Source organism: Symphalangus syndactylus, chromosome 4 (genome assembly GCF_028878055.3).
Source record: "Symphalangus syndactylus isolate Jambi chromosome 4, NHGRI_mSymSyn1-v2.1_pri, whole genome shotgun sequence".
Classification (NCBI taxonomy): Eukaryota; Metazoa; Chordata; class Mammalia; order Primates; family Hylobatidae; genus Symphalangus; species Symphalangus syndactylus.
This window is the reverse complement of record NC_072426.2, coordinates 71,085,434-71,109,079: the sequence shown is the minus strand read 5'-3', so window position 1 is coordinate 71,109,079 and position 23,646 is coordinate 71,085,434. Positions and strand designations below refer to the sequence as shown.

Sequence of the window (23,646 nt, the reverse complement as noted above, 5' to 3'; positions counted from 1 at the left end):
CTCCCAGTTTCATGTTGTGTTCACTCTGCTGTGCCACCAGCTGAAAAACAGACTGTGTTGCTGGAATCATTTGAAACCACAAAATGTATAATAACACCTAAGCACATGGGGAAAAAAGAAATCGACCTCACTAGTAATCAAAGAAATGCAAATTAAAGTAGTGAGAAGTTATGGGGAAAAATAGTTTTAATAACTAGGGATGAAAAGGTTCAGCAAGACCAGCTCTCCTCTGCACGACAGGAGGGACTATAAATTGGATAGTTTATCTAAGGTCAGTTTGACAACATGCATCACACAACACCCCATGATCTTTTCTAAGGACTTACTCTAAATGATCTGAGACCTACATCACGTGTTTGTGAACAATAGTGTTTTTCAAAGTGTTTTAGAATAGAATCCACATCAATGTCCAGCATTGGTAAAGGGTTAAGTAAATCCCGTGTGTGTGAGGGAATACAATTCATCCATAAACATTAAGCACCTGAGGGGGTTTTCATTACCCTGGAAGAAGTAAAATGCAGGGTTAATTGAGCGCTTTAGGTTCACATTTCTTGGCTTAGAGCTCTTTCCCAAATCCTTGCAAGCTGTGTAACTTGGGGAAATCATTTAACCTACCTGTGCCTCAGTTTTCTTATCTGTAAAAGCGGGAAATAGTGGTAATTATAACGTTGAAATGAAATAATTCACTTGGCATGCTTAGCACCATGCATGGTACAGCATGGGTGCCCAATAGATGTTAGTATTAAGCAAGTTACTTAACACCTGTGCCTCAGTTTCCTCCTCTGTAGAATGGTAGTGACAGTAGTTTCTACCTCAGAAGGATGTTGGTGAAGCTTAAATGAGTTAGTTTGCAGAAAGCACATGGCTTGGACCTAGCACACAGCAACCACAGTGTAAGCAGCTGCTGCTGTTTGTGCTACAAGTGTCAGGAAATGTTCACATAACCAGATACCTAGTAGAATACTCAGGCTGTTCAAAAATTCACATCCTCACACACACACACACAGGTGAGAAGATATGTATCAAAGTAACCATCTCGGAGTAGAAAGAGTAGAAGCAATTTTTGTTTTTTGTACTTTTTTATATTCTTCCAACATTCATTTTCAACAATGAATCCATCACTGTAATAACTTAAAAAGCAAACAGCTATCCTAGACTTGAAACATTTTTCAATGTCAGCCCAGCCCATGGTTAATCAAAACTGTTGAGTCCCCTGAACTTCCTTCCAGTTAATGGTTTTTCCCTAGTACATGGCCCTAGTTTCTGATCATTCATGGGTAGTAGCTTAATATTTCTGCACATTATGTTCTTCAGATGCTTTCCTTTGGTTGCATTAGAACTGTGATTCTGAACTCTCCACGCATGCTAGAGTCATTTGGGAGATTTTGAAATATACTGGCTCCTCATTAGACCAATTAAATCCAAATATTTGGAGATGGGCCCTGAGCTTTGGTATTTTTTAAAGGCTCACAAGGAAATCCTAATGTGTGGCCCAGTAGTGAACAACACCCTGCATTTGATACTACCATTTCCTGCCTTGCAGAGAGTTTCACCCCATGAACAGGGCTCCCCTCTTCCTGTAGTCAATCTCAATGTAAGCCCTAGCAGTGTTTCCCAAAATTGAGGATACGAATCCTCTGAAGTGCTTGTTAAAAATACAGATGGGGCTGGGCGCGGTGGCTCACTCCTCTAATCCCAGCACTTTTGCGAGGCCGAGGTGGGCGGAAGACTTGAGGTCAGGAGTTGGAGACCAGCCTGGCCAGTATGGTGAAACCTCGTCTCTACTAAAAATACAAAAATTAGCCAGGTGTGGTGTCAGGCGCCTGTAATCCCAGCTACTCGGGAGGCAAGCACAAGAATTGCTTGCAACCAGAAGGCGGAGGTTGCAGTGAGCCGAGATTGTGCCACTGCACTCCAGCCTGGGTGAAAGCGAGACTCAGTCTCAAAGAAAAAAAAAAAATACAGATGGGCCAGGCATGGTGCTTCATGTCTGTAATCCCAACACATGAGGAGGCTGAGGTAGGAGGATTTCTTGAGGCCAGGAGATCAAGGCCACACTGGAAAACACAGCAAAACCCCATCTTTACAGAAACATCTTAAAATTAGCAAGGCATGGTAGAGTGCCTGTAGTCAGTCCCAGCTACTTGGGAGGCTGAAGTGGAAGGATTGCTTGAGCCCAGGAGTTTGAGGCTGCAGTGAGCCATGATTACACCACTGCACCTAGCCTGGGTGATAGAGTGAGACCCTGTCTCAAAAATAAATATATAAATAAAAATATAAATACAAATGCCTGCGCCCTAACCTAGACCTACCAAGTCTGAACTTTCAGAGGGAGAGACTTGGTAATGTGTATATTTTACAAGCCCACTGAGTGATGCTTACCATCAGAGAGATGAGGGGACTCTGCTAGAGACATCTTTCTCAATCTTGGCTGCACACTGGGAATCTCTGGGGACACTTGGAGAATCTCAGATGCCTGATTGCCTCGCCCTGCATTTACCACCCACACGTCTTAAGATTGTAATGTAATATGTCTAGGATACTGCCTGGCATCTGGATTTTTGAAGTCTTCCTGGATTCTAATGTGCAGTCAGGGTGAACAACCACCAGCAATGATGGTTCTCAAAGTAAGGCCCTGGGACCAGAATCATCAGCATCATCTGGGAACTTGCAGATTATAGAGCCCCTCTCCAGACCCGCCAGATGAGAAGCTGGGGATGGGACCCAGCAATCTGTGTCTTAGCAATTCCAGGACTCAGTGATTCAGATTCTCACTAAAGTTTCAGAACCCTTGTTTAAAAGCAGTGTTTTTAAAAGCAGGTTCCCAGATTCCCTCCCAGAGATTGCACAGGAGGTCTGGACTGAGCTGGGAATATGCTGCAAGTGGTCCACGACCACACCTTGAGAAATACTACTGAACAGTTAACCCTTGTTCCCTTGGGCATTTTTTTTTTCTTCTTATGAGGCAGGGTCTCACCGCTGCCCGGGCTGGAGTGCAGTGGCACGATCACAGCTCACTGCAGCCTCGAACTCCTGGGCTCAAGCAATTCTTCTACCTCATCCTCTGGAGTTGCTGAGACAGGTGGGCACTACCATGCCTGGCTGATTTTTAAATTTTGTGTAGAGACAGGGTCTTACTATGTTGCACAGGCTGGTCTCAAACTCCTGGCCTCAAGAGATTCTCCCACCTTGGCCTCCCAAAGTGTTGGGATTACAGGCATGAGCCACGGTGCCTGGCCTTCCACCAGACATTTTAATGTTTATAAGGACCTTGACATCTCTGGAGTACGCCCAACATCCCTGTATTCTTGTGAGCTGCCCACTGCTGCCCCTTCTTGGCCCTTGATGCCAAAACACATGGCTGTCTTCCAACCATAATTAATGGGATATGTTTTCTTTCAAGCTGGCAAGCACTGTGGCTGGGAACCAAATTTTCAAAGTTGCTGACCTGAGTTTGACTTCGAACACCAGTCACAGAAGCAGATGAAGACATGTTTCTTCTGTGCCTAACGTCTGTGACTCTTTGTTTTGTAGGTTTTATAATCAACCCACCTCAGCATGGTCCTCTCATCCCCCGATTGGTAACGACCAAGCCTACCGGAGAAGAGGACGGCAAGAAGCCAGGAGCCAGAAGCCGAGGGAGCACGAAAACCTGGAGGCCAGAGGAATGGCCCAAGCCCACAGCCTGCCTGTCCACATGAGGGAGGGTCCATGGGAAGTTGGAGGAAGGTCAGAGCATGTGATGAAGAAGCCGGTTTGGGAAGAAGAATTGAGAATGTCAGGTCCTGCCAAGTGGCAGAATGTCAGCCTGGAAAGCTGGAACCAGCCAAGGAAATTAGGGAGGCAGATGTCTGATGGGGATGGGGAGAGACTGTTTCAAGACCTGTACCCATTCATTCAAGGAGGACATGTGTTGAATTCTCAAAACAAAGGGAAGTCTCGCTCACTGCCTAGAGTTCTTTCCCCCGAGAGCCTGAGTTGTACGGAAATTCCCATTCCATTAAATGAAAGACATTTACCTAAAATGCCACCGTATCCTCCCACTTGCGCACCACATTTGGACTCCATGAGGAATTCTGAGAAGAGTGGCTGCTCAGCCCCATTTCCCCGGCCTAAGTTTGGGAGGCCCCTCAAGCCCCCATCTTACAGCTCGCACCAGCAGTCTAGGGGAGGAGCGGACAGCAGTGACTCTCAGGACAGCCAGCAGATGGACGCCTATGTCCCCAGGCATGAGCTCTGCCTGTCAGACCCTGGATTGGAACCTCCAGTGTACGTGCCTCCACCCTCATACAGATCGCCCCCGCAGAACATCCCAAACCCCTACTTGGAAGACACGGTGCCCATAAATGTGTGTGGCGGTCACAGTCAACAGCAGTCTCCGACCGCGAAGGCTGGGGCCAGCAGTCAGCCTCCTTCGGGCTCCCCTGGAACTGGGAATGAGTATGGTGTGAGCCCCCGCTTGCCTCAGGGGCTCCCTGCACACCCCCGACCCGTCACTGCCTACGACAGCTTCGTTCAGTACATTCCCTTTGATGATCCACGGTTACGACATTTTAAACTAGCTCAGCCCCAGGGTTTCTGTGAAGACATAAAGCTTGACAATAAATCACATAACTCCAGTCCTGTCACTGCCCAAGAGCCGGCTCATGGAGGAATGCAGCCTGATGGTGCCATTTGGAACCCAGAGAGCTTAATACCCCCGTCGGGGGATGAGAGAGGCCCGGTCTTGGCCGATCCCAGCCCCCGGTGGCTGTGGGGCCAGCCCCCCGGGGATGGGGAAAACAGTGGCCTCCCTGACCAGAGAGACCGCTGTGTGGCGAGGGAACAGTGGCCTGATGTGAGAGGCAGCCAGCACAGGCACACTGGAAGACAAGTTTCCTCCCCATATTCACAGGGCGAGAGCACCTGCGAAACTCAAACCAAGCTCAAAAAGTTCCATACTGGGACTCGGACCAAGAAAAGTTCAAAGAAAAAAATGAATGAGACTATATTTTGCTTGGTTTCTATCCCAGTGAAATCAGAATCACATCTGCCAGATAGAGATATGGACAACAATGACTTAAAGCCCAGTGCTGATCAAAAGAATGGGTCTGATAAGAGTCCGGCTCTGCAAGAACAGAGTCTGCTGAGCATGTCTTCCACCGACCTGGAGCTGCAGGCCCTCACAGGAAGCATGGGTGGGAGAACGGAGTTCCAAAAACAAGATCTAGGGGAACTAGAAGACAGACAAACAAATGACCTCAGTTTCATCAACCTTACAAAGCACAGAGAACTCAAGCATTCTGGCTCTTGGCCAGGGCACCGGTACAGAGATCAGCAAACACAAACCAGTTTCTCCGAGGAGCCCCAAAGTTCGCAGCTGCTCCCTGGTGCAAAGCTGGGAGGGCCGAGTCGTGCAGCATTGAGTCCAAAATGTTCAGACCCTGCTGCCTCCGAAGCTCAGACGCACACAGCATTCCCTTCCGGTGATCACAAACAGAGGCCAAGTGCCCCTAACCTGAAAGGTCACAGGTCCCTCAGCCCATCCAGCAACAGTGCATTCTCAAGGACTTCGTTGTCCGTGGATCAGGCACCGACGCCAAAAGCAGGCCAAAGTCAGCCCTGCGTGGATGTCCACAGGCTTGGAGCCCACCCTGGGCCTAAGCCAGAGGTGGTGAAGGGGGAGCCCACAGGCCCATGCAACAGTAAACAACTCTTTGGGCAGTTTCTCCTGAAACCGGTCAGCCGTCGTCCCTGGGATTTGATCAGTCAGTTAGAAAGTTTTAACAAGGAACTCCAGGAAGAGGAAGAAAGCAGCAGTAGCAGCAGCAGCAGCAGCAGCAGCAGTGAGGAAAGTGAGGCGGAGCCGCAGCAGGAGAACCGTGCTCACTGCAGACAGGAGGATGTGGGCTTCCGCGGAAACAGCCCGGAAATGAGGGTTGAGCCACAGCCGAGGATGTGGGTGCCGGAGAGGCCTGTGTGTAGGTCGGGAAGAGGTGACAGTAAGCCCGAGAGCTGGAGTGAGGAGCTGCAGCCTGGCCACCCACATGCCTGGCCTCCATCCCCGGGCCGCTTTCGCGTGGAAGAAGGTGGTGGTGCACCTTTCTGCTCAGCAGATGGAAGCATGAGTGCAGAGAAGAGACACCTGGAGGTTAGCAATGGAATGGACGAGCTGGCAGGTAGCCCATTTCCTGTGACGAGAATGTCTTCAAGATCAAGTGACTCAAAACCAGCGCCCGCGTCCTATCCAGTTGAACCTAGGGAGCCCTGGGAAAGTCAGAAAATCACCAGTGCTTTCAGCTCTGTGAAACCAAGCGAAGCGGTCCCTCGGAAGTTTGACAGTGGTGGAGAGAGGGGCGCAGGGCCCCCACTGTCCCTGTCTAACAAGAACCGAGGGCTCTCAGCTCCAGACTTACGGTCTGTGGGACTCACCCCTGGGCAAGAGCAGGGTGCCAGTGAGTTAGAGGGGTCTTTGGGTGAAGCGAGCACAATAGAAATCCCCCCAGGTGAGTCTTTGCAAGCCAGGGCTGCAAGGATCCTGGGCATTGAGGTGGCGGTGGAGTCCCTCCTGCCAGGCACCCGGAGAGAGGGACAGAACCAGCCTGCTGAGCCCGATACAAGTGCCTGCACCCCAGAGTCCCCCCAGGAAGAGTTGCCGTCTCGCCCAGCACCGGCAGATGTCCCCAGGGTGTCCACTGATGCCTTTTATGGCAGGAGGAAGTGCGGCTGGACCAAGAGCCCTCTCTTTGTAGGGGACAGGGACAGTGCCAGGCGGGCTCCTCAGGCTTCTGAGCACTCAGATGTGGACGGGGTTGTCACCAGCACAGACCCTGTCCCTGAGCCTGAGCCCAGCCCCTTGGAGTCCAAGTTCTTCGAACAAAAGGATGTGGAGACAAAACCACCCTTCAGGTCCACTTTGTTCCATTTTGTAGAAAGAACCCCAAGTGTGGCAGGCGCTGAAAAGAGACTCAGAAGCCCTTCCAAAGTGATTGAAAGTTTACAAGAGAAACTGGCCTCCCCGCCTAGGAGAGCAGACCCTGACCGCCTGATGAGAATGAAAGAGGTGAGCTCAGTGTCACGGATGAGATTCCTGAGCTTCAGGAATGCCGACTCCCAGGAGGAGGCCGAGGAATTGAAGGCCACCACAAGGGGCCAGGCCGGGCTCCCAGGAGGCCTTGTGTCTCCTGGCAGTGGGGACCGGGCCCGGAGATTGGGCCACTCACTCTCTGTCTCCAAGGACAGCATCTCCAGGGAAGAGAAGGAGCATCCGGCAGCACAAAAGGAGAAGAGCATGGATCAAGACTTCTGGTGCCCAGGTGAGGAATCAGGCAGACAAGCAGGTGCTCGGTATGCATTTGGAGTTTTTAGTCAGTACAAAATACCAGGTTGGTGGATAGTGTAAATCTGTATATTCAGAAAAGATCAAGTTGACCCTGGGAATTGTTTTATCAAAAGATTCCTCATTTTCGAAGAATTATCCAGAAGCCATCTTTAAAATTCAAGATCTTGTAGTATATTTTATTTTTTTGAGATAGCATCTCACTCTGTCACCTGGCTGGAGTGCAGTTGTGCAATCTCTGCTCACTGCAACCTTCGCTGCTTCCTGGGCTCAAGCGATCCTCCCACCTCAGCCTCCCGAGTAGCTGGGGCCACAGGCATGCGCCACCATTTCCAGCTAATTTTTTAACTTTTTTGTAGAGACGAGATCCCACTCTATTACTCAGGCTGGTCTCGAACTCCTGAGCTCAGGTGATCAGAAGAAGAGTTGAGATAAATGTCAAAAGATCCACATCATAAGCCATGGACTGGAAGGGACCTTCTCTCATTTAGTCTAAGCCTTTTCTCCCTCTCCTCCCGTCCCCTCCCCTCCCCTTTCCATTTTTTTCTTTTTGAGACAGAGTCTCACTCTGTTCCCCAGGCTGGAGTACAGTGGCACGATCTCGGCTCACTGCAACCTCCGCCTCCTGGGTGCAAGTGATTCTTCTACCTCAGACTCCTGAGTAGCTGGGACTACAGGCGCATGTCACCAGGCCCAGTTTATTTTTGTATTTTTAGTAGAGATGGGGTTTCACCATATTGGCCAAGCTGGTCTTGAACTCCTGACCTCAGGTGATCCGCCCACCTTGGCCTCCCAAAGTGCCGGGATTACAGGCGTGAACCACTGAGCCCGGTCCAGTGCAAGCCTTTTCACAGTAAGGGGAAAAGAAAAACTTGGCCCCCACAAGTTAAGTTAGAGGAATGCCCTCTCCTGAGCTGGGCCCTTCCCTCTTCCTACCCGGTCTCCAACAGGTGGTTCCGCTCCTCCCACCCCTTTCTATTTTCTGTTTTGAAACCTAAGAATTTTGAAGCAGATAGAAAAGAGCCATTGTTTCAGTTGGAAGTAGTCAGAGATTTCTATTGAACAAAAAAATGTACATGGGCACTCTCAAGTTTCCCCCAAATACAGTGGGATTCTTAGGGGTGTTAGCCAGTGTTGCTTCTCTGCTCCTTATGCAAAACACATGATTGAAATAATCCTTCGTCGGGGCCCTGTTGGATCCTCTAGTTGGACAAGTTGGGCCTTTGCAGTGGTAGAGAATACTGAGAATGTGAAGGCTTTTGCCATTATGGTGGAAAAAGGGTTACCTGCCCATTTTTTGAGCTGTCGGGATTTGTTGTAGCCTTCAGTGTAATTCCTCTGCAGTCCTCCTTCCTCCTCAAAAAATATGCCCACTAGACTTTAAGGCTAGTTAAAACTTGTCATAGACTTCTAAAGCAAGTTTTCTTCATCTATAAAATCAGGATGATTTTCTCAGTCCTACATCTTCCTGAAAATTGTAAGGAGTTTAAAATAAGACAAATAAATCCTGTTATAATACAATACCAGTTGGTAAATACTTCTGTGTCTCAGTTCATGGACACCTATTTCAGGGAGGTTTTTTGTTTTGTTTTGTTTGAGACAGAATCTCACTCTGTTGCCCAGGCTGGAGTGCAGTGGCATGATCGTAACTCGCTGTAGCCTTGAACTCCTAGGCTCAAGCGATTGTCCTGCCTCAGCCTCCCAAGTAGCTGGGACTACAGGCATGCACCATCACACTCAGCTATTCTTTTAGTTATTTGTAGAGATGAGGTCTTGCTGCATTGCTCAGGCTGGTCTTGAATCCTTGGCCTCAAGCAAATCCTTCTGCCTCAGTTATGGTGCCCAGTCCAGGGAGTATTTGATAACACAAAATTTCCAGTACAGAAAAGCACTCCCTCAATTTTTAACTTGACTATTTAGTGTGAGAAGGTCCAGTAGGTATCTAAAAACACCTAGGTAATGCAAATTTTCATTTTAGCCAGTTATTAACAACACCTCCCTCATGACTTTTTGGGTTTTTTTTTTAACCACTGCTACTAACAAGCAGAAAATTTAATTATTTTTTTCTCCTCTCCATCTGATGCATTTGCTAATATACAATAAAATGGTCAAAAATCTTCAGGCAGAGAGCCACTCATGTTGACAGCTTCCTCGGGCATTTTCAAGTACAGTCATGCGTCGCTTAATGGGGCTGCACTCTGAGAAATGCATCATTAGTAGTTTTGTCATTGTGTGAACACCATAGAGAGTGCACTTCCCCAAACCTAGATGGTAGAATCTACTACACACCTAGTCTTCATGGTAGAGCCTATTGGTCCCAGGCTGCAAACCTGTACAGCCTGTTACTGTATGGAATACTGCAGGCAATTGTAACGCAATGGTAAGCATTTGTGTATCTAAACATATCTAAAGAAAAGGTACAGGCCAAGCGTGGTGGCTCATGCCTGTAATCCCAGCACTTTGGGAGGCCGAGGCAGGTGGATCACTTGAGGTCAGGAGTTCAAGACTGGCGTGGCCAACATGGTGAAAACCTGTCTCTACTAAAAATACAAAAACTAGCCGAGTGTAATGGCAGGCACCTGTAATCCCAATTACTTGGGAGGCTGAGGCAGGAGAATTGCTCAAACCCAGGAGGCAGAGGTTACAGTGAGCTGAGATCGCACCATTGCACTCCAGCCTCAGCAACAAGAATGAAACTCCATCTCGAAAAAAAAAAAAAAAAAAAAGAAAAGGCACAGTAAAAATATGGCATAAAATATTAAAAAAAAGAAGGGACCACTTTCGTAGGGCACTTACCGTGAATGGAGCTTGCAGAACTGGAAGTTGCTCTGGGCAAGTCAGTGAGTGAGTGGTGACTGAATGTGAAGGCCTAGAAAATTCCTCTACACTATTGTAGACTTTATAAACCCTGTACACTTAGGCTACACCACATTTGTCTAAAAATTGATTACACTATGACATGACGTCACTAGATGACAGGAATGTTTCAGCTTCATTATTATCTTACGGGACCACTGTCATCTATGTGGCCCGTCATTGACCAAAATGTTGTTCGGTGGCGCATGACCATAATTGGAGGGAAGAGCACCATTAGGGACGATTTCTCACATTTGTTTTGCTCAGGTGGCCCCCTATGGGCCTTTCATGTGATGGTCACTAGGCCTCAATATTCAAAACCACTCGTTTTGAGAGCAACTGAGGTCATATGATGGAGGTAGTAATACTTTTGACATATGTCCACTTTTCCGCTCACTGTTGCTTCACAAGTTAGAGTAAAGCCTTGTTGTTATGTCACTGAGAAGTGCTTGGACTTTGCTTTCCTTTTGATGTATTTAATCATTTTAAACATAAGAATCCTCATCTCTTCCCCACTGCACTGCTGCCCCCATGACCCCAGCATGCTAGAACTGCTTCATTGCTCCTAAATTTGTAGCCCACTTAAATTCAAGCATCTGTTCTGGAACTGTAACACAAGGCCATGCCATGTCTATCTGCACCACCCCACCCTACACACACACCCTTGTGCTCTGTCATATCAGAGATTAAAATTGGTCGTTTCAGCTCACGTGTCTTTAGTGGTCTTTCATGACTCTGGCTAAGAAATCAGCAGCCCAAAACCAATTCGGGTCACAGGCTCCCATCTTTGCTGGATGACTGATGCTCCAATTCGGAAGTGTCATCCCAGGCATTGATCGTACACAGAACCTCCTGGTTCCATCATCCTCTGTTGCAAACCCTGTTAATACGAGTCCAGGGGAAGAATGAGAAGAGATATCTGTGAGGCCCGAAATGAGGGAAATCGGGGAAGGCTTCATGATACCAGATCATGCCATGAGAAGGCTGGATGTTAGCACATCTCTGAGGGCGTTAATGTGTGAAATGCCCACCAGGGCAGTCCTCAGTGAGTTGTCCTCAGCTGAAATGGAGCCCACAGAAAACAGGATTCTAAATTCTCCAGGTAACCACCCTACCCTCTAGACCTGTGCTGTCCAATATTGTAGCTGTTCGTCACATACAGCTACTGGGCACTTGAAATATGGCTCATGCAAATTGAAATGTGCTGTAAGTATAAGATACACACCAGATTCCAAAGACTTAGTACAAAAAAAATCTAAAATGTCTCAATAATTTTTATATTGGTTACATATTGAAATGATATTTTGAATATATTTGGTGAAATACAGTATTAAAATTAATTTCACCTGTTTATTTTTATTTGTTTCAACATAGCTACTAGAAAATTTAAAATAATGATGGTTGGGCATGGTGGCTTATGATTGTAATCCCAGTACTTTGGGAGGCAGAGGTGGGAGGATCATTTGAGCCCAAAACCAGCCTGGGCAACATAGCGAGACCCCCATCTCTACAAAAACTGAAAAACAAAATTAGGCTTGGTAGTGCATGTCTGTAGTCCCAACTACTTGGGAGGCCGAGGGAGGAGGATCGCTTGAGTCCAGGAGCTTGAGGCTGCAGTGAGCTGTGGTCGTGCCACTGCACTCTAGTTTGGGTGACAGAGTGAGACCCTGTCTCTAAAAAATAATGTTTTGTAGCCCATATTATAATTTTACGGGACCTGGACAGTCCATGAGCTGAAGAAAGAGCACAGGGGACTGTGGGCAGCAGGTGTGTTCTGTGGAGGTGTCTCTTGTATGCCTGGCACAAAAAACCACTAAAAAGATGTGAGCTGAAATGACCATCTGTAATCTAAAGACACTTGATGGTAGGTACAACACAGCACAGATAAGGGTCTTGAAGGGTGTGTGTTGGGTGAGGTGGTACAGACAGACATGGCATGGCCTGTTCAGTGCCTAGTGTTATGTAATGTGAGGCTTAGCCTGGAAGAAACTAAGCATCTTAATAACAGATGCTCCCACTAGCCGGAAGTGTGACTTCCACACGTTCTCATAATTTCGTGACCGCACACCTTATTCTCAATGGAGAAAAAGACATCTTTGCTCACAGGAGGACCCTCTCAGAATGTGAACACTCTGAGGCTGATTGAGCACAGAAATGAAGCACCCCGCTATTAATGTCTTATATTGTTTCACGGATGTTGTTAAGCATCAACAGTCAGAAAGAACTTATGTCAACTCCCCTTCCTTTTAGCCAGCTTGTCCCTGCGTGCAGCTGATGATGTTTGAGCAGGCACAAACTTCTTCTCCTAAATGCAGAGACTGTCCCATCTGGTTAGTAATGTAGGGCTTAAAGTACTCTGAACGCTGTCTCAGTCATCACAGTTATGATACCTGTTGTATCATACATCTGTCTCAGCCAGGTTGAAAAGGAGTGAGGAGGATGTGTAAGACGTTTTGCTGTTGGAGAAATTGGAATGTCTATGGCCTTTTTAATGCACAGTTGTCCAGATGGATTTCAGAAAAGATTGTTTTTCATTTTCTTTTCTTTTCTTTTTTTTTTTTTTTTTTTGAGACCAAGTCTCACTCTGTTGCCCGAGCTGGAGTGCAGTGGTGCGATCTCAGCTCACTGCCACCTCCACCTTCCAGGTTCAAGTGATTCTCGTGCCTCAGCCTCCCGAGTAGCTAGAACTACAGGCATGTACCATCACACCTGGCTAATTTTTGTATTTTTAGTAGAGATGGGGTTTTGCCATGTCAGCCAGGCTGGTCTCCAACTCGACTTCAGGTGATTCACGTGTCTTGGCCTCCCAAAGTGTTGGGATTACAGGCATGAGCCACCTTGCCCAGCCAAAAGATTGTTTTTCTAACTTTCCAAATACTTCCAGATTTCCTTTTTTTTTTTTTAAGTGAATCACCTTTTTTGACCATGCTGAGACTTGATATTTTTTTTCCTTTTTCTTTTTTTCCCAGCTTTATTGAAGCATGATTGACAAAAATTGCATATATTTAAGGTATAGAACACAGTGTTTTGATTTATCTGTAGATTGTGAAATGCGTACCCCAGTCAAGGCAGTTAGCATAGTCATCTTCTCTCATAGTTACCAGTTTTTCGAGTGTGTGCTGAGAACGTTTGAGATGTACTCTGTTAGCAAATTCCAAGCGTACATGATGGCATTAGTAACTAAAGTCACCATCCTATGCACTCGGTCTCCAGTACTTACTCATCTTATAGCTTAGGGCTTGTACCCTTTGGCCAGTATTTCCCCTTTTCCTTCACCCCAGCCCCTGGAAACCACCCTTCTACTCTCTATTACTGTCATTTCAACTTTTTTTTTTTTTTGAATGATTCCACATATAGGTGAGATCATGCACTATTTGTCTTTCTGTGTCTGGCTTTTTTGACGTACCATAATGTACTTAAGTTTCATCCGTGTTGTTGTAAAATGGCAGGATTTGCCTATCTTTTAGGGCCGAATGATATCCCATTGTGTGTGTATATACAATTTCTTTTTTCTTTTCTTTTTCTTTTCTTTTTTTTTTTTTTTTTTGAGATGCAGTTTCACTCTTGTTGCCCAGGCTGGAGTGCAATGGCGCCATCTCGGCTCACAGCAACCTCCGCCTCCTGGATTCAAGCGATTCTCTTGCCTCAGCCTCCCGAGTAGCTGGGATTACAGGCATGTGCCACCATGCCTGGCTAATTTTTTGTATTTTTACTAGAGATGGGGTTTTTGCATGTTGGTCAGGCTGGTCTGGAACTCCCAACCTCAGGTGATCCACCTGCCTCGGCCTCCCAAAGTGCTGGAATTACAGGCATGAGGCACCGAGCCCGGCTATACAATTTCTTTATCCGTACATCCAGTGATGAAAACCTCGATGATTAGGTAGTTTCCTATCTTGGCCATTGTAAATAATGCTGCAGTGAACTTGGCTATTGTAAATAATGCCATAGTGCAGATATCTCTTCCATACTGATGTCCTTTCCTTTGGATACATACCCAGTCATGGGATTGCTGGATCATATGGTAGTTCTATTTTTAATTTTTTTGAGGAATTTCCATAATGTTTCCATAATGGCTGTACTCCTTCCAGATTGCTTAAACATTTTCTCTTTAAAAATTAAGAAGCCTTTGAGCTGCTATGGCAGGAAAATCTTACCACAGGAGGCGCACGCCTTAGGTTTGTCTGCATTCCAGACAGACATCTGTGAATTGGAGGTTGTGGGACTTGGCAGCGCCCAGCAGCAGCAGTAGTGGCAGTTTAGGATGATTGCTCTTTTGTATGGTGTCCCGTTTTAGAAATCCAGGTCATCTGGGCACAGATTGGGACTTTTCCATTGACAGCAGTAGAATGGATCAGTGCGTGAGGGCCCAGACTCGTACACACTTGTGTTAGAAGGCTCTAGAAGCCTCGCGCTGACAGGTGAGCATCCAGCCCTGGGGCTGCCTACTGGTCAGTGGTGATGAGAGACAGAAAGCCTCTCTCTGTCAGCCAAGCAGTCAGGATTCGAGGATCCTCATGCCTTCAGGGGACAGCGTTTGATCACAAAGATGCGTATTCTAAAGCAAGCTTTCTTTTGAGCTGTAATTTACCAAAAAAAAAAAAAAAAAAAAAGAAGAAGAAGAAGAAAGAAAGACATCTACCTTAATATCAGCCGAATGCATCACTGCCACTTTGGAAACATCGAGTTTAAAGCGAAGTATATTCCATGATGAACAGGAAGGAGCCACCGAAGTATTCAGCAGTTCATATCTTCCCATCTGTGTTTGGGTAATGACTATGCACATTCCTTGAAAACAGCCTTTTTGACAAATAGTTTTTTACTCCTTAGTGAAAACATGATTGTTAAAATGTCTAAAAATTAACCTTTATACACTTGTAGATTTTGTTCCCTAGACAAATTTGTGGTCTAAGGATTAAACAGAAAATAGAGCAGTTGAATATACCACTAATTTTCTTTTCTTTTCTTTTTTTACAGATTCCTATGACCCTAGCAGAGTGGAGAGGGTGTGATGAAATGGCGGTGGAGCTTGCATTCTGTTGCGAATTGAGTATTCTCAAGTAGCTGATAGATTTAGTCTATCAGCCCCACTTCCCCATGTAGAAGCTGGAAGCTGCTGAGTTTTTAGCATCCCGATAACATTCTTTACCACTGCCATTAGGAAACTTGCCATCCTCTCAGAACTGCTTTGTGGCGATAAAGCGATCGTCCGTTGAAACCATCTGTTTTTATAGCATGAAGATTTAATGCCTATAATTAAGAAGGAGTTTTCACAGAAACTCTCCTTCATGACAGATTTGACCAAGCTGGTAAATAGTTTGGTGTTGCTCTCGTTCTGGGCGAAGATTTCAATGTGGAAAATCTAGCAAATGCTTTGGAAAGGCCTGTGAATGGTGTGCTCCCCTCTGTGTCTCCATGGCCTGCAGTCCATGCTCTTGTGAAGGGGTTTGGGACACAGGCTGTTGCCTGGTGTTTCAGCACTTTCAGTTTAGGGGAAATGTGAATCAATAGGTATGATCCATTTCTAATCAATTTGGCCTTCTGCTGCTGGAAGTAACTTTACTTATAAGTAACTTGCCATCAGAGAATAAAAGCAATATCTTTCAAGTTCCTGAAAAATTAAAACTTGTACTGTAATATACTAAGAGTATTATTTATCTGGCAGTGAAATATTTTGATCATTTGCAAACATGCCATTGTCTGCTTTGCACTCAGTATTATCTATTTTTATTTTCTGTATGGGTATTTAGAAATTCTTTATATGAAAAATAATTGCTGGTTTAAAATAGACCATTTTAACAAAGTGACTATATTTCTTTTTACGAAAATGCTATTTTTCTATGATGTAAACAATTGTTAGGCGGCAGATTTTTAAGGAAGTATTATTTTATTTAAGAGTCTGTATCCCTTTGTGTGAGAGGAACCCAAAGAGGGTTCACTTTTGCTTTAAAGCTCTGTCCCTTACCCATTGACAACTCTGCTACTTTTGTTTTATCTTAGAAAATGTCAGTATAGACATATCACAGGGTTAATAAAAGAAACTTTTCACAAAGATTTTTGTACAATTGTAGCTATCAGGTTATATTTGAAAATAACCCTCTCAAAACCAGCCAACATTGTCATGACAATTTTTGCTGCCATATCAACTAGAATTACCAAAAAACATAGTTTTATCTTTGTATGTGTGTGGGGATCTGCCCTGAGACCATGCTATTCTTCCCACCCCGCCACCCCACCCCTTTAAAGAAATATGTATTTTTATCTAGAATGATCTTGAATTAGTCTCTGCATATTTTTAGAAAGTGCTTGGGGACATTATATATATGCCATTACAAAAGTATTATGAGGCCTATGTATTCTACTGTGCTTAATACTGCATTACCCTGCACAAAGTTTATGCATTTTTTATGCATTTTTTTCCTTCTTTCTAAGTAAGGTATTCTTGATAGCTAACATTCCCTAAATCATTTCCCGTCCCTCCCTCCCTTCCTTCCTTCCTTTCTTCCTTCCTTCCTCCCTCCCTCCCTCCCTTGCTACCTCTTGCCCTCCTTCCTTCACCCTGTCCTCCTTTTCCCTTTTATGTTTTCCCCTTCTCTTTCATTTTATTTTCTTTTAGAGAAACCACCTTATCTATTTTTAGACATTTCAAATTCCTAAAATGTGAACCGTTGGGTGATCTGTCCTTTGGCCCTAAAACGGCTGGCCAGGCTCTCCCGGCCTGTTCTCATCTGCACTGTATGATTTTATTTCATAATAACTTTATGTATTTGGACTGTAACAAAACAGAATCTAAGTCACCGTGAAAAATCTTTCCAAGTCTTTTCAAAACACTTATCTGCAGTCCAGAATTCAGCTCTCATGAAAAGTTAGAGTGCACTCCAGTTTTCACAGCAGCAATAAGTGGGGGAAACAAAAAGTTCCTCTTCCCAGGAAGAATTGAGTGGGGAAGAGTTCAGACACTGTTGTAGTTGGTGAATCATTGAAGTCACCTGGTAGTACCAAATAAGGTCTGAGGCACCTGGAGGTCTTTGTGGGGTCTTACTTCCCCCTTTAAATGCAAACGTAAGAAGGTATATGTGTATATACATTTATATACGTGCACATGTATACACGTACATGTATGCATACATGCCCATACATGTACATGAACTCCGTTCTGATTTCCTCTGAAATTTTGTTGATACCATCTAAATACCTCTTTGAATCAAAATAACTTAATTTTAGCTCGTTCCTCAAGAGAAAGAGAAGGATCCCCAAGGAAAAAAAAACTTGTACCTTCTGTGATTCTCAAACCAAAATGTGATGCGCTTCTGTTTTGTTATCTTAAATTGTTGTATCATATCTTTCTGAAACCATTCTGAATGAAGTTGAAATTTTCAACATTTATACTTTAACTGTTCTAAATTTAAGCCTACATGTAAATCTTTTTTGGGGGGAAGGTAACTTGAAAAGTTTAACTTGAAAATTTGACCTTTAAACTTTCATATTCTAAGGTAAATAATAGTCTATAACCAACAGCAGCTTTCCCAGAGGTCTTGAATTTAACACTAATTATTCAGTTATTGTTTCTATTTCTCATACATACATAACTTCGTTGTTTTTTGTGGCTGGAAGAAAAAGTTTCTATATTTTGTATTTGTCTTCGTTCTTCTCATGCACACAATTTACTGTTGGTGTTTAATAATTTGGAGCTCATAAAATTAAAAGTTGTAATTTTGACCATTTGGACTAAAAATTATATGAGGGATTACATATGCAATGGATTAGTACTTCTTGATTTGCAAAAGAAGGGAAAATGATGGTAATTTAGCTCAAATTGCCTTTCTTTGAAGAAAATTTCTGAATGACTGAAAACCAAATATCTATATTATCACTTTCAACCTCATGTTTCTGCAAACTACAGAAAAACTCACTGACAATGCACCCAGCCCTGACTGGGTTTTCAGGATTATGTCCACGTGCATAACTGCTTGGATTTCTTCTTTTAAAGTCCCTGAAACATGAATCTGTTCTTTGAGATCCTGGTTTCCTTAGCAGAGTTGTAGGTTGTGGGTTTCATTCATGTGGAAATTCTAAATAACTTTTGCTGCCCCATGTTACTGTTGGTGAAGGGCCGTTGTTAATGGAAGTTTACGTTTTAAAACTCAAATGACTCTGAAACCAGACCCTGATCATTTTTTGCAGCAGCAAAATGACTTATTCTGACAGCATCTCGGTTTGGGGCTTCTGAAGAAAAAGGACGAAGCTGATCTGTTGAAACAACTACTTTCCCAACTCGGAGGCAAAAGGGGCTGATGGAAGATAACATTCACCTACCATTTCATCTTGTGACCCCCAAAGATCATGTTTGCGTGTTCTGGCTGAGTTTTTTATTATTGTTTGTTTTAAATGATTAAATAATACACAATTAAATGTCAGGATAGCATCTCTTGCAAAGTGACCAGTGCAGCAGAATTGTCTCTCTATCCATATTTGAGCTTAGAGAAACATTTCCCATGTCCTAAGTTCTTAGAAGCAATTACTTTAGCATTGGGGAGCATTGTTCTACCAGACCCATTTGTGCAGGGGAGATGAAGCTTAAAAGACGGGATGTGGGGTGGGAGTGTGTTTCTTAAGCCGAAGCTGTTGCAGGCCTGGGGGATTTTTGCATTTTCTTTTTCTTTTGTTTTTGACTGCAGATTCTGTACATCTGTCTGTGGGAGGAGAGTTGCTACTCAGGACAGGATTTAAGAGACACATTCCAGTGACCTTTAAGAATCTGCGTGGTGGGAGGTCCTTCTCCAGGAGTATGGGTTGGTCCACTCTGGGACCCACCACACTAAGAAGGGGGAGATGATAAAATAACATTAAAGGAAGAATGGCCTCCAGCCTGCAGGTTTTGTTGGAAAGAAAGAAAAAGGGAGTCATTAAGACCATAAATTCAGATTGAAGCCTCTTGAAAAGCTTGATGCGGGCTAGCAACCTGCCTGTTGAAACAGTCCTTGGTTCATCAGCAGCATGGGGAGGCAGCCAAGACTCCTGCAGATTCCTGGCATTGACCTCGGAAAGCCTCTGCGATACTTGTGTGTATGAATACAGCAGAGGACAGGGAGGTCCTTGTTCTGTGGTCTCTGCTTCGTGACTGAAACTTAAACCCAAAGGCAAGCCCAGATTGTCTGGCTGTTCATCCCCATGCCTTGATGGGGGTGAGGAGGAACCCTTTACGTATGAAAGACGGGCCCTACTAGGGCTTACAACCAAGCCAAAGGACCATCTCTTTCTTCCACCTCCCTTCACCCCTGCCCCGCAGCAGAGCCGAGATGTGAGACGTTCATTGTCACAGAGCAAGGAGACAAAGGGAATTTCCGGTTGAGAAGCATATGGCAGCAAACAGAAATGAAAACCATATGTCCCAGCCAGGGGGAAAAGCAGTCATTTCCAGATTATAAAAATCAATGAAGTACTCTCCACTTAGGTCAGCTGAAATTCGAGCCCTCACAGTCAGGCCTGTCAGAGAAGTTAAGCAGAAACATCTCGGGGGGACTTCTAAAATTTGGTGAAGACAAGGCCTTGCAACCCCAAAGAAACTTTTTTTTTCCCCCTTGAAACAGGGTCTCACTCTGTTGCCCAGCCTGGAGTGCAGTGGTGCGGTCATGGCTCACTGCAGCCTCAAGCTCCTGGGCTCAAGCACTATCCTCACATCAACCTCCTTAGTAGCTGGGACTACAGGTGCACACCACCATGCCCAGCTAACCACAGACACTTTCATGTGTTCATTCTTTCTTTGGGCACCATTAATACCTAAGACAGGTAGAAAGAGTCCCAGAAAGACGCAATTGGTAATGGTTGATTGCCGGCTGCAGTCATCACCCCCAGATCAGGCTGGTATAGGATGCCTTAAGGTGATGAGAGGTGAAGGTGCATGAAGAATAATGAGCACAGGGAAGAGAGAAGCAGGACAAAGTAGCAGATAAAATGCCGGCAAAGCACAGATGAATGTCTTCAAGAAGCTCTTGTATTTCTCTGCACAATGTAAATATCCTTGCTATTTCAGGATGGCGGCTGGCCTGCTCAGTAACATACATGTTCCAAATAAAGATTTTGCATGAAAGTACCTATGTCCGTTGTCTTTTACTGTAGGTGCAAGAGCTGCCCTAGAGGCTGGTTCCTGAAGGGCAGCAGGCTGCACGGGGAGCAGCTCAGACGGTGTGGGTAATGCAGGGACAGGTAGCCCACAGGGTTCCAGCACCTTTGGTCTCCACCGGGATTTCCCGGGAGTTAAAGCTCCTGTTTACATCTCCCCCAAGGCTTACTGACATTGTGGAAAGAGGCCTAGAGTTAATTTGGGGACTGAGTGTGAATATTGACTCTATCAATAACCATGTGGCCTTGTACACATCACATCCCTGGCTTCTGTGTCCTCCCCAGCCTCTCCTACCAAAAGAACATAAGAATCCAATATATAGAGAACCTCCAGCACATTGTGGGTGTTGAGTGCCTGGAGAATGAAGCTAGGGCAGTGCCTTCTAGGGAAAATACTTCCCTGGCAGTGTTGTAGCTTTTACCATCCAGGCCTCTGTCTTGTAGGGCGGTTCTGGAAGCAGAGGGAGACTCAGTGCAACATCATCATCTTACTCTCCAATCATTTCTGTCATCAGACCAATAAACCTCTAAGCTGTTGTTTCTGAGTTTTTAAAAACATGGTCCTTCTTTCCAGTGTAGGCTTCCTCTCTCTCCTGTAAGCTTTTGTAAGCTGTTTTCCTCATTTCTTCCTTGGTTCCACATGTGCAGATCCCCAAAGCTTGAGCATCCCAGGGCCCTCTAGGTAGTCTGAAATTTCAGATCACATTAAGATGTGGGTTTTAAAATAAGGACTATCCCCTAGTTGGTTGATAATTTAATCCACATATTAAAATATAACTGAAAAAATCCCTTGACCACATTAATGCTAGAAGATGAAACACACAACCCAGGAATTGGGGGACTCATCCTGGGCCTGGTTCTGCCATTAACTAGCTGTGACATTGACCCCCTTTCCCTGAACACTTCATCCTGTAAGTGGAGAGGGGGATTGAGCTAAGTTAGCTGGTTTCTTCCAACTCTAAGCTTATATAACTATTTTCTGGCAAACCTGAAATCCATAGGGTCTTTTGTCCTGCCAGAAGGGTTCAAGAATAAAACAATTGGAAAACTACGTCTGTACGTGACTGCGGACTGGGTCATGGCCAGGGTGGGAGTCCTGCCATTATTTCTCTCACCAGGGTGGTCCACTTCCCCGATTCCAGTAACTTATCATGCATCTCTCCATCACCGTCGCTATGGCCCAGCCAAGGGACTGACAATATTGAATTCTCCTGACATATTTTTCTTATGTTAGGTCAGGGCACTAGGGTGTTTATAAATTGGGCAGTCAGCCCAAGGCATTAATCTGCAGTCACCCACATAGACTGCTTTTCTCACTATTTGGCTGCTGGGGTCCTTTTAAATACACTTAGTTTTGGAGATATTTGTGTCTCACCAGCTAAATCGCCTTTCTGCTTCTAACCCACACACCAGTGTTTCCCCAAGTGGTCAGCTTGCAATTGACTGGCTGGAAAAGCTGCCAGTCCTACATTGCTCAGGGTTTTGGGGACCAAAACTCCATGGGAAACTGAGTGCTAGCCCATATGCCTCTGGTTTGGTTTCTGCTGGAAAGCCCAGCTTTTCTTGGAGTTAGACGAGATTTATTCTGGAGACCCTGGTCACTGTTTCTTCTCTTGACTTCCCCACTCTGTCCTGTACATTAACCGTGGTTGTTTGCTTTAATTTTTTTTAATTTTAGAGATGGGGTTTCGCCATGTTTCCCAGGCTGGTCTCAAACTCCTGGGCTCAGAGGATCTGCCTGCCTCAGCCTCCCAAAGTGCTGAACTTACAGACATGAGCCACCACACCGGCCAACCATGGGTATTTCTACCTAACCTAACTCCACTGGTATATATATATCTATATATATATATATATATATAGATATATATATATATTTTTTTTTTAGTTGAACCTTCACTCTGTTGCCCAGGCTGGAGTGCCATGGCACAATCTCAGCTCACTGCAACCTCCACCTCCCAGGTTTAAGCGGTTCTTCTGCCTCAGTCTCCCATGTAGCTGGGATTACAGGCATGTGCCACCACACCCAGCTAATTTTGTATTTTTAGTAGAAACAGGGTTTCACCATGTTGGTCAGGCTGGTCTCGAACTCCTGATCTCAAGTGATCCATCTGCCTCGGCCTCCCAAAGTGCTGGGATTAGAGACATGACCACCGCGCCCAGCCCCACTGGCATATTTCTAAGCTTATGATAGCAGGCTCAGCTTGTGTGGAAATAAACCCAAATCTGCATTTACAGGTTGAGCACCCCAATCCAACATGCTCCAGAATCCAAAACTTTTTTTTTTTTGCGGGGACAGAGACTCGCTCTGTCACCCAGGCTGGAGTGCAGTGGCGTGACCTTGGCTCACTGCAAGCTCCGCCTCCCGGATTCACACCATTCTCCTGCCTCAGCCTCCCAAGTATCTCGGACTACAGGCGCCTGCCACCTCGCCTGGCTAATTTTTTGTATATTTAGTAGAGATGGGGTTTCACCATGTTAGCCAGGATGGTCTCGATCTCCTGACCTCATGATCTACCTGCCTCAGCCTCTCAAAGTGCTGGGATTACAGGCATGAGCTACCTTGCCTGGCCAATCCAAAACTTTTTGAGTGCCATGATGCCACAAGTGGAAAATTTCACACCTGACCACATGTGATGAGTGCACAAAATTAAGATGTTATATAAAATTCCCTTTAGGCTACGTACCTAAGATGTGTATTAAACGTAGATGAATTTTGTGTTTTGGCCAGTCGCAGTGGCTCATGCCTGTAATCCCAACAGTTTGGGAGGCCAAAGTGGGTGGATCACTTGAGATCAGGAGTTCAAGACCAGGCTGGCCAACATGGTGAAACTCCCATCTCTACTAAAAATACAATTAGCTGGATGTGGTGGCACACACCTGTAATTCCAGCTACTCAGGAGCCTGAGGCAGGAGAATTGCTTGAACATGGGAGGCGGAGTTTGCAGTGAGCCGAGATTAGGCCACCGCACTCCAGTCTGCATGATGGAGTGAGACTGTCTCAAAAAAAAAATTTTTTTTTGTTCAGACTTGTGTTCCAAAACATCTCATTATGTGTATGCAGATATCCCAAAGTCCAAAAAACTCCAAAATCCAAAACTCTTCTGGTCCCAAACATTTTGGATGAGGGATACTCAACCTATACCTAGAATTTTTTAAGTATTTAAAATAAAATGCACAACATGAGGAAGAGGGGAAGACAAGGAAACTAACATTGTTGGTTCCTTACTGTGGGCATTGCATATTATATGCATTAATTAATTTAATGCACACCATTTTGTGGGAGACAAAACAGGTACAGAGAGGCTGAATTATTGCCTGCAGCACACAGCTAGCAGCCAAGCAGGGATTCA

At 45.2% G+C, this 23,646-nt stretch overlaps 1 protein-coding gene across 6 annotated transcripts in view; it reads left to right on the top strand.

The window, feature by feature from the left end:
• The window catches only part of JCAD (junctional cadherin 5 associated), a 149,132-nt gene extending 128,871 nt beyond the window's left edge, over positions 1-20,261 (top strand). For all 6 annotated transcript variants that reach the window (XM_055275033.2, XM_063637269.1, XM_055275034.2 and 3 more), the window contains 2 exons: positions 3,535-7,295; positions 15,149-20,261. In XM_055275033.2, the coding sequence (XP_055131008.1) occupies positions 3,535-7,295; positions 15,149-15,183 (3,796 nt within the window). In that variant the 3' untranslated portion in view covers positions 15,184-20,261. The remainder of the gene's footprint in view (positions 1-3,534; positions 7,296-15,148) is intronic.
• Positions 20,262-23,646: the final 3,385 nt, after the last annotated feature.